We start from the raw sequence: 12,393 nt of genomic DNA on the forward strand, positions 1-12,393 counted from the left end.
AGTTTTCGATCGTTTCCTCCGAGGGTGTCGTCCTCGCGAGCGGCGTCCGTGGACTGGCGAGTGCGGCGCCGCCTCCGGTTATAATTCACGCATTATCTCCGCGTCATTCATCTCCTCGTGCGAGCAAACACTCGGATCAAACAATAACACTCCTCGTCGCAGGTTCATTGATAACGGCCGTCGTCGCGCAGACGATCCTTTGGACACAACGCTGTCGATGTCTGGACACCCAAGGTTTGAAGTTCACCGATTGAAATAAGTAGAACACCTTCACGATTCCTGAGCCACATTTTTAGTTAAATTTGGATACCTAGTGGCATAGCGAATAATTACAATTAAAGTGTAACATTTACAAAATACGTTATTGTTTATCTAACTACCAAGTAGAGACAATGAAGTTGTTAAGCTTTTGTCGCATAATGATAAAAGTGAGAGAGCTACAGATATACAGGGTGAAATTGAAATCTTTGGCATCCTTTTAAAATAAGACTACTTTCATTACTCTCATAGTGGATACTCTACATAAGCCCCCTTATTACAAAAAAATTAAACCCGGGACGATCACTGGTTTAAAATTACATTACCATACTTAGTGTCAATTTAAGCCAGAGTTCAACCAAAGTGTAACTTTTTGTAATAAGGCCCTTAGAGATCAGCCCGCCACCGTTATTACCGAGACTGTATACTGGCTCGACTTACGCTAAACTTTAAACGGTATTTTTTGACGATGATGAAAAAATATTTTAACGAAGCATGAGTTTTGTAGATAGATTTGATATTAAATTATAAAAGTTATAGAATAGAATAGAATAGAATACCTTTATTCAGCATTAACATTTATATGCATACATGTACAGAGGTTAAATTACTGAGCCATGCTGAAAAGGCGCCCGCTCAGCGAAAATCGTGACATGACACAAGTCGCCAAGTCACGAAGCTGGTTTTCAGTTATGACGTAGGTAATGATAGATGTAGGTAATGTCCTGAATAATGACATTTTGAAGTAATGTTTTACTATTGTATTAGGTATTTGTTAATGAAAAATATTCTCTTACATGAAACATGCTACTTTTAATTTTATTCATTACTCGTTAATCATTAAACTATCATACTACAAATCTATATGGTAAACAATTCTACGATCATGCAATTATATTACGGTGAATGCTTGAAATAAAAATACATAATAGAGTAAGGGGAATTATAAAACGAGCGACTAAAAAAAAATTTACCAAACTATCGACGAATATTGATCAATAATAAAATCCAGAACGAGCTTACAAAATGTTGGTTTTGATTATTACATTTCAGACATAAAAATACTATCCGGGCGACTAAATTACTAAGTGAGCGACTAGAAATACAGAGAGGGCAACTTTAATATGAAGATACATTAGATTTTTCTAATTGAGGTTTTACTGAACGAACTACAAAAAAGTTAATTCTAAGCAAAGTTTTGTGAGCTGCTTTATTAATGATTATTGGTTACTGATATTATATTTGAGGTCTCATGTTTCTTAATTTGATACGCTTTATTAATGAAAACTACAGATTGTTGCAGCGCGCGAATTCGAATGGGGGCCGGGCGACTGTCCCGAATTTTTAACAAAATATGTATGCAAACACGTTTTGGGTCTAGCAATTCGGCTGAAACTAACAACACCGCCACTGGAAGCAAAACTGATACCTATTGGACAAAAAAGAAAACGAGGCCGGCCCGCTAAGTCCAAGCCAGCACTTATCATACAGTGACGATGTACGACGTAGGTAGAGCTCCTCAATCCTCATAGGTACCAATCAATGAACCTTATTAATAAGATTACTTTTTTTGGGTTGACAGAAGCGACTTATTTTATTTTGTTTTTTTTTTGTTGATTCGATTTAAGAAAATACAAATTTATTTCATTTTTCGTAATACATTGTTTCATTTGATTACCTACCCTTAAATTTTAATGATTAATTTTTTTCGCTACTACACTCGCGAGCAAAAATATGGAATCACCCTATTTATTCCGAGTGATCATAAGAACTAAATGACTAATAGAAATTCAATAAAAATGGTACTATTTTAAAGGTGATATTATAACCTTAAAATTGATACCATAGATACATACAATACGTAGTCATTCAGTATTTAAGACCGCTCGGAACACAAAGGGGTGATTCCATACTTTTGCTCGTAAGTATAGAATAGTGTTCCGTCAAATATTTATTTCATAAGATCATTTTTTATTTAAATGTGGGCTCATAATACGCTGCTCATAATAGAATTTTTAAAGTAGTTTTTGCATTCGAAACACTTCATTAAAGTTAAAAATACCGCTCAGTATAAAAAAAAGCATTTGCCAAATATTGAAAAAAATGCAGGACCTAACGTTGACACTCAATCAAATATTAGGTCGCTCAAATATTATGAAGCTTCTCATTTTGTATTTTAAGGAACGTAAGTTGCTGTTCTTTTGATTTTTCGTCACTCGCACTCAGTCGCTCACTTAGTAATTCTTTAGCCCACATTAATTATTTTTGACACTTACAACATAAATTTACAGTCACTCGTTTAAATACTACCCATAGAGTAATAGGGCCTCAGGTTTTGAGTTACTCCTTAAAATAAAACAGATAGATCAGTATACAACAATTTTATTGCAATACATTCGTCCACTTTTATGTCTAAATTACATGTAAATGCACCACAGTCACCTGGTGTTAGTGCTAGCAACTGATAAATAATATAAATACATAACATCATTGTACATTACTATAAACATAACTAATAAATCATATATAAATAATACAACAACGCTATGGTACAACTCTAGGTATATTATACTATAATACAAGGCCCCTCAGGTACTTACGCTAAGTCCGGCTGCGCGGCGTGTGCGCAGGTCTGATCTTGGATCTACAGTGCGGATACTCAATTTTCCTAATTCTCAAAGAGAGCTATTCTACTTGTCATGTGTATTGTGTATCCAGCCAGCGCATGACTACAGACTAACACTATGTACAAGTCCCGGCACCGCGCCTCCGCCCGGGCAGCACCCTAACTAGTATACACAGGGTGCTTCCTTATAATTTACTTTATTGCTCTTCAATTATTGTACTGCAAAATAGACGTATCATTGTAATGGTGAATTCACGGTGACGTTTACGGGTAAACGCTAATATTTGCTTGATCATTTTCCTTCTTCTTGGACTTGATTAGATGTTTTTTAAACGAAGCTAATCATTTCATATCCATAACATAAGTGAATAACGGTGTTTTTTCTCAATTCACAATAATTATTTAAGTTCGTCACCCCCAAACGACGTCGAATTTGGCGCCCACTGCAGTAGCTAAATGCGATTGTTTACTGAGTCAAGTGAGCACTGTGCATGTGCACGTACGCGTCATAGCCCGCGCCGACTCCCGCCTGCCGCGTGAGCCTCCGAATAAGGAGCGGTACAAATCAAATGACATTCATGTTTTCTTTATGATAAAAAACACGGACACATCACGAGTACGCCGCGCTTCTGCAGCGGACGCGTGCGAGTCTGATTTCCAAGCTGTCATTTTAATGTAATACATATTTGATAATATTAATCTTTGGCCACACTGCAATACAGTTATACAGTCATTAGGTAACCATCTTCATTGAAAAGATCTATAGGAAGTTTCACTAAAATTTCATTACCTAGAAATATTTAAAATTCAGTCGACTGACGTAATTAATTATCCTTGAAGTCAAACCTAATCACTGACAAAGATTAATTAGGTATCGAAGGACTTGCAAAAAACTCGGTGAAGACGAAAATACGCTACCGTTCATACTTAAGCAATTAATTTATGCTTTGCGGAAAGCACCTCTTAATCTATTGGGTACAAATGTGCTATTAGCATTTAAAAATGTTCAAATTTGTATAATTTCATGATTTGATGTTTTTCGTACTAAAATGTACCTACTACTTCAATATAATAAAAGAAAAGCGAAGTTAATTTGTCTATGTCAAAATATCTTTTAAATTAAAATTGTAGTCAGTTTGTAAAATAAGACAAACATCTAGGTAATACTCGTACTTCGCTCAAAACATTCTAGTCATACCTAGTACCTAAAGATTCTATAATTTATGTTCAAATTAATCATTATTTCATTAAGTGTATCAATTAACTGGATTGCAGCGTATCAAGTCGTAAAACTTAATGTTAGGTACTTATCAATCTATTAGTCTCCGAGCGAGCGCCGCACGCCGCCCGCCGGCGCCGGGCTGCTTGGCTTCTTAGCCACAAATGCGAACGGATTTTCACTTCTTCTGATTTGCTTTTCTTTGTTTTCGAATTTGAGTTATCTATGGAGGTCAAATGGATGTGTGTAGTCCTTGGAGAAGCTACAAAGGTGGCGCTGCAACGCGGTGGAAGCTAGCGCCCAAGCGTGCGGCGAGCGATGGCGGCGAAATTCCGCGCTCTACTTGACGCGCTTCATGATCAGGTCTATCTGCTCGTCGATGCGCGGGCTCGTTCCTCTGGAACAAACACTCGGCTTTGGTGCTTTGTCGATAAACATTGTACTACGAGTATAATAATGTCATGGGCGACCATTTTTGAATAAGAAACAAATAAAATAATCATATTCACAGACAATGCGGATGTCGCTAAAATTACAAGAGTTGAAATTGAAGCACGATCGGTGTTATGAATATTCCTCGTGGGATGGCTTCGCGGCGCTGACCTGTAGGCGGCGGGGTCGGGCCCGACGATGGCGATGAGCTGCGGCACCTCGTTGGAGTGTGCGGCCAGGCGTGCCAGCGCGGCGCACGCGCGGAACAGGTGCTCCTCGGCCGGCGCGCACTGCAGCAGCTGCAGCAGCGCCATCGCCAGCTCCACGCACACCTCGTCGAACACCTGCGGACCCGACACGCTGTCATTCTCTCGTTCACCGACGTCGCCCGACCGACACCCGATGCTCGGGTGCGACGGTGTGCGGACGGTGGATCCCCACTTCTTCAGTGGTTCAAAAGCATAATAACACAGTAGATAAATCAAACAGTACGGAAACTTAGCCCTTTCGGCGAGTTAAATACCTACACTTCAACTGAGTGTTAGGGTTGGCACTCTTAATCTTTATAAAATTAATAAGGTTCTGACTTACTTATTAATTAAAACGTTTATTTTGGTTTTTTAATTAACAAATACCTAATGGAATAAATTAATTGACTAAGTAGTTAACAAAAAAATAAAACGTTAATGAGGTTCTATAATGATCGAATACATAATCGAATAAATTGATTAAGTACTATTAGAGGCCGGTAGAAGATATTCTATTCTCATAAATAAAATACCGGATACTTACTTTCACATAGCTATTGCCTCATTTTAAATACAGTTCACCACTTAGTACAAAAGCGCGCGGAGCAAATCACTTTATCAAATAGAACACATAAATTGTTAAAAAGCGTAATTACGTAATTTAAAAAGAACTATTACTAAATCAGATCTAAGCACTTTATTTAAAAAGTAATATTTAATCATTTTTACAATTCAGAATTATTACGAAGTTTAAAAAATGAAAGTTCTGGTTTTGAAGATGCCGAGTTCAAGCAGACGTATACTACGCAATACACTCGTGGCATGTTTTTAAAAATACAGCGGACAGCAGCGCATGCAATAAAATTATTATTAAAAACAACGCGCGCGACACTCGCGACGGATGGACTGCGAGGTTCGCTTAGAGCTCGTGTAAAGCGTGCGTCTGTGTGCGTGAGTCTGATTTCGAGCGTTTGTATGAAGCTTCCGTACTGCTTTAGCTCATATATCTACTGTGATAATAATGTCCGAGTCCCGAAGCACACTTGTCAATCGCAGTTAAAAGATTGGGGTTGCTGTAAACGACGTACGACCTAACATAATATGTATTTGCTCGCAATGTTGAACCATTCTCAATCAAATACGAGGGCAAGATTCTGCCAAAAAACAGCGACGACAGACGACAAATAACTGTGTGACACGGTCACAACAAGATGCAAATAAAGCACTGCGATTTATCGCAGAGAAAGATATAATAATTTGCTAATTTTCTGTGTTTGTAGGTGTTCCTAATAAATGGGCTTATTTTTTTATCGTTAATGGCGCCCATAGATACATAAAATATTAGAAAATACAGTTAAGAATTATAGCTATCCCAGATTTTGTGCATTTAAATTGCTGTCATTATTACCGTCTTCGTTTTTGGTGTACTTTCTAACGAACGATACTCATAAACCGTGAGAACTAGGCAAGTGGGTGAAATGTACTAAAATATCGTAATGATGCAACGTGATAATACTTGGGCAAATATAAGTATCGCCAGCGAAGGGCGCGGTTAAGACGTTTACGAGCGCAGGCGCAGATAAAGTGCGCTGTGTTATTGTCATCTTCGTGTAATTATAGAACTCTACGTTTCCACTGTATTGTTTATTACTCTCTGGATATCGTTATTACTCTATTTTATCAAATCATTAAATTAATTAACTAACATTCCTTATGCGAGTTAATAAATTGTCTTTCAGGAGGGTTAAAATGTAAAAGAGCTATTTATACAGAAACATTTTCCAGAATTTGCTAGGGTAGTGTAGTTATCCATTTAAATATTATTTGTACGTGAAAAAACCTCCACTGTACTTTTAAGCCTTTAATTTATAATAAGGTAATCCTATGAAATACAATGTCAGATAAAACAAATTATTACGAATTGTTTATGTGATGAGAGCAAATAGCACTAGCAGCCGCGTAAATACGCTTTAAATTGGCAAACAGTGAAATATGATTGTGTGCTTTCTTAACAGAGTGTCACAGAGTTTGCTTAGTCGGTATTTTCTGGTGATTTTTCCGTCTTAGTTGTGTGCGCAACAAACACAGCGACGGCTGCTTCCTGCGACCACGGGCTGTGTGCCGTGCACGTGATTCAGCATCAAGCGCTGTCATTTTTGTGAATGTCAAGATGACAGTGACAGGACCCTGGCGTGAATAATATTGCGTTGGCTCTAGATCCCTATCCTACCTGAAGAGGGAAGAACAATCTATGATCCACCAAACCAATAAGATGTCTGTGATATGAGTATGACATTGCATACAATAAAATAAATAATCAACTAATTTTGTTTATCTTTAAATCGTCGCTATGATCTTTGTCAAAAATGTACTCATAAATAAAAATATTTATTACTGAAGTAAATATTTAGCATAGAAGATTCAATTTTTATATCTGTTTCAATAATAAGTAATAGAATAGCACTTTGTCATCCCAACCCTTCCTTTGTGCTCATGTTTTGTATTTTTGTAAAAAGGCCATGTGCCATGTTTTGGTCTGTACTAACAGGATCACTCCGTTTTGGTAATTTGCCTTAATAAGAAGGTTTATGACAGTGACAGATGCGTGACGTGTGACGGCGCCGTACCTTGGACTTGGCTCCCTTGGGCAGCAGGTCCCGCAGCGCGCGCCCGGCCGCGAACCGCTGCAACAAGCGGCCGGATGCACCACACACACACACACACACTCACACACTCACTCTCACACACTCACTCTCACACGTCTTATTTCACGCATACATACGCATCGAACAGTATTGCACAACACCAATTTAATAAGACAATTATTTATTTCTTTACGCTTATTTAAAATGTGTTTTAATACAGCAAAAGATAAGTAATGCGAGTTACTTCTGCATCCTATAGACAGGGTTCTATTCTAAGGCACTATTAATAAAGAAACCATTCAGCTTTTAATGCAGGAACAATAAAAACATTATAAATAAAAGAGCTGATTACTTATAGTACTAGGGAAAATATGAACATTAAATAACAATAATATGTATATTATTAAGACAAATATAATTATAATAGATATAAAAACATAATAAATATAACAATGTAGGTTTGATGTTGTGTAATACAAAAAAAATATATTAAAAATGTTATACATTTTTACTAAATAATAATATAATTTACGTACGTACATACATGCGATTAGAGATACGGAGAGGTGGAAAGTTAATACAATGAAAGAATTTACACATATTGTTGTTAATAAATAATATGAAAAATGGTTTTAGTCATAACTAGGTAATATACAGTCCAGCGTCAAATATTTCGTGACACCCAAAGTGGCCAAAAGTTGACAACATACTTATTTCAATTGTATAGCCCGACCAGGAACATAAAAACCCTCGCCATGTTGCGGAAAACTAATGGTACTAATTTCTTTTAATGGCAACAGTAACTGAAAACTTCATTGACATGTCATCTTGCATGTCAGTCTATTGCTGTCAAAGTGTAAACAAACTTTATGTTAAATGTGCGCAATTGATTTTGTGAATTAAATTGCTAAAATCTTTTTATAGTCGTGAAAGAAAAGTGGTTCACAATGTGTTAAAGTATTTGTCGAAGAGAAATACTAAGGGTTCGGACAATATTTTCATTGAATAATGTTTCCGACAAAGGTTGTCAAATTGACTGACATGTTTATCGTATAGTACAATCCACTATGAAAATTAGATGTGGTTTGTTTCAACCACCTATTTTAAAAATTTTTGTCACTTTCGTGTTGAATTTTATGGAATTGGGAAAGAAGTACCGAGTTTGAAGCGTTCATGAGCAGACATTGCAGTTGAATATTCAAGTTCTGTATTTGATTATTGATGAATAATAAAATAAATCCTACCAGCTCGATTGATGGTTTCATTTAATTTATTTAAACCAGGTTACCTATAATAATATTTTTTCGTTAATTTACGAAAATATCAAATTAGCCCGTAATGCTGAATCCTGATACATAAAGTTAGCCTATTAATTTAACACAGGTACGACTGTACTCAGTGTTGCACTATCAAATGCAATTGACGCGCCTCTATGCCAGGGTTTTTATGTTCCTGGTCAGGCTATAACAAAGGCGTGTTGCAAATTTTTAGCTACTTTGGCTGTCACGAACTATTTGACGCTGACTGTACGTACAATGTGTCCCTACAATATGAATGTTGTGTCTGTGATGTGTGTTTTACAGCTCAATGATTTTAATCACATACATATTTAATGACTCTGGGTAATTGTGACGAAACGTTGCGATACGAGGTTTATTGCCAACGACAGCTAAAATTTTAATACTTAAAATAAATAATATAATCTGGATAATGGAATTATTCTCAATACATATATCATTTCTTCACAAAGGAAAGATATTATAATTAGTTCGGCGATTATATTTATCTATAAGTAGAAGAGATTTCAGATTTTTTTACGCCTTTTAAGAGAATAATAATTAAGAATATTATTGAATTTGCTGGTTCAGATAACGTAAGTAATTTGGACAAATTGATTACAAACGAAACATTGAATTTTCTATGCTATAAGCAAACTTTGAAATTTTGAATATACTCACTCATATTGTCACACTAGTCATCTGTAACTAATTGTCTAAATGCCGGTTGAAGACGTAACGAAATTCATTGTGTGTTTTAAGAAGAAGCATGCGAAGAAACCAAAATGAGGCTCTACTATAGAAGGTAGGGTCTATTTTTTGTACCAGTTAAAAATGGTGACTAAGGATTGTGAAAAACAAAATGAACGTAAAAGTATAGAGGGCAAAGGCGAAATTGGTGATGATAAAGATCCATTTAGTTTACTTAATTGCTATTCAATCTCATTTTTTTCGCGATAGCGTGCACGATCATCTCATCTCAAGCAGTTCAATCATTCATGCAGTTGAATGCTCAGTTCCAATTGGCTTTATCTATCCCACTTATTAGTTTACGAATGATAAAGTTATAGGTGAGCGGTTTTCCATATACCATTCACTATACCGAATAGAGTTTGCGTAACAAAGGTGTAACAGATGTATCCATAGAAAATCTTAACAACATTGGTGAGGAGTGATGTGGTTCATAATATGACAGTTCCTGCAGTAATATTATGGTATCTTTCTTATCGCCACAGTAAGTGCCACTATATGCATAACGCCATCGCGTCGCTTCCATAGTGGCCGAGGCCTTAGCTCGGGAAAACTGTCGGCTTAGTGTAGATAACTTTCCAGCGCCTTATCGCACGCGCAAGCATCGATCAACAGCGAGCCGCGCAAATAGCCGAATGTGCTCGCCGCTTACATTGGGACATGTGCAAACATGCCAGGTTTATTGCTCTAATATTGTGATTGTGACATCTGTTTTCTAGAAAGATATGAAAGTACATATGACGCTGCATGAGTCAGGTCAGGGCTTAGACTAACAAACGTGTTTCAAATTCAGACTTGTTTCATTCTTATTTTTGTCATGCACAACGTAATGAACACCTATTGAGGAAAAAGAACTGAAAAGAAAATTGAAAATGTATTTTATTTTTTTAAATATATTGTCGCTAATAGTATATCAAACCTATGTTTTGATTATTATTATAATTATGAATGTTATATTTGCTGCTGCGAGAGATTTTTAATAAACTAAAAACATAGGGACAGGTCGCGGTAAGAGGCTAGTCAATGCCATTATGTATTCCAAATTCTATGAGTTGCCCTTGAATCGAGACACGAGTTTGCTATAGAAGTAGATAAGTGTACTTAGGAATTACCAACGCGCGCACTCTCGCGCCTATGTACACACCCGTCATTCAGCCGCTGTAATAATACAAGCTCGTAATACTTACTAGGAAACTATGTAAGCAACATTGTCTCCAACCCTCGAAAACAATAATAAATCAACAAATTAAAAACTAAACATGTCACGTCGTTATCTAAGGTTTCAAAATCCTAATAACACTATATGGATTATTATATTATTACGCGGTTATTAATGTACAGCCAACATCATAATAAAAGTATTATCTACACTTCTACACTAATATTATAAAGAGGAAAGATTTGATAGTTTGTTTGTTTGTTCAATAAGCTTCGAAACTACTGGACCGATTTGAAAAATTCTTTTATAATTAGAATTCTACATCATCTGAATATAGGCTAGAATATGGATGGAGACATTATGTGACAGACCGAAGTCGTGAAAGCCGCTGGAAAAAGCTAGCATTACCAATAAATTATTTAATACATCGAATTACTATATGTATTTATAGTATGAATATTGTATAGTTAGGTCCATTTTTTGTGTGTTTCATACGAGTATTAACCGGACCTAGCAGATTACACATAAGTGGATCTGCCTCAGGGCGACCAAAGATTACGTAGAAGAGCATATTTTAAATTCAAATTCAAATTATTTATTTCAATTTATTTATTATTTATTTATTTTACGATGTGTCCTAAAGAAAAAGTGCAGGATGTGCAACAGAGACAAGCTTTCAGCTGCATCGGCGGCTCTGGGCCCGGACAGAGTAGTGAACGGCAGGAGTAACACTGAGATTTAACTGTCGTGTACATACATAATACATATATTGACATGACACGCATGTTGACACCACGAATCGTTAATACCAAAGTATAGTCCCATTAACATCTCTTGGCAAGCTAAATATGCTTTTCTTGTGAGTGGATTCACCAAAATAATCCAGCGGCGGCCATGGACCTATAAAAAAAGTCGGACGGATTCTCATCAACAAAATACTGTGACATTAGGATACACCAGCTTGCCTTTACGTACAGGCCGGCACGCACACATTCACACCCTGATACACCACTTCGAGTGCAAACTTCACACAGTTGACACATTTAAGCAGCGAAAAAACAACACGAATACGACATGTCTTGTGTGATGAAATTGTGTAAAAACCGTTCTGTTCGAACAAACAAAAATTAAGGAATCACATTTCACAGGCAAAATAATAATCCAATCACTTATTTCCCGACATTAAAATATTGAAATTAATTGAAATCAAACGTCATTCACTCGAAAAATAATACGTCAAAGACCAGTGTTCTCAGTTATTTACGTGGGAAAATTACCCGAAATATGGGAAATTAATAATAATTTTAGGACTTTTTAATTATTTATTACGCATACTATTGAAATAAAATAATTTATCATAATAATTGTGTTTTAATGGGATATATTTTCATAGGCAAATTTTATCCTTCCCAAAAATGTGGAACTGCAAAATTCAAATTTTCTTACATTGATTGCAAGTCAGTGTCAGGTTGTGTGTTAAAAAAAATCTATCAGACATGATAATAATATATTGATGATGCATAAGATTATGATTATAATGTACACAAGATTCGTAATTTGTAACTGCGTGAATCATTTTTGATCAACATTATGTACATACCCTGACACACTGACTTGCAAACAATGTAAGAAAATTTGAACATTGAAAATTTCGCGCCTACCTCAACGCATTCACCTTTCATCCTTTTAAAATGGCACGGAATAATTCTGTCTACATTTCCAAGTAACATCTGCCGATCTGTTTTTCTTAAAATAAATGGGTAAAATGTTTTGGCTAAC

The 12,393-nt window shown here is 36.0% G+C and overlaps 1 protein-coding gene across 1 annotated transcript in view; it reads right to left on the reverse strand.

Annotated features, from left to right (window-relative positions):
• Positions 1-2,624: 2,624 nt before the first annotated feature.
• LOC135074755 (uncharacterized) overlaps positions 2,625-12,393 on the reverse strand; it is a 31,119-nt gene continuing 21,350 nt past the window's right edge. Inside the window, exons 13-14 of the mRNA XM_063969129.1 lie at positions 4,707-4,879; positions 2,625-4,500 (exon numbers count right to left, since the gene is read on the reverse strand). Coding sequence (XP_063825199.1) covers positions 4,443-4,500; positions 4,707-4,879 — 231 coding nt within the window. The 3' untranslated portion in view covers positions 2,625-4,442. The remainder of the gene's footprint in view (positions 4,501-4,706; positions 4,880-12,393) is intronic.

The sequence above is a fragment of the Ostrinia nubilalis genome, chromosome 9 (genome assembly GCF_963855985.1).
Source record: "Ostrinia nubilalis chromosome 9, ilOstNubi1.1, whole genome shotgun sequence".
Taxonomy (NCBI): domain Eukaryota; kingdom Metazoa; phylum Arthropoda; class Insecta; order Lepidoptera; family Crambidae; genus Ostrinia; species Ostrinia nubilalis.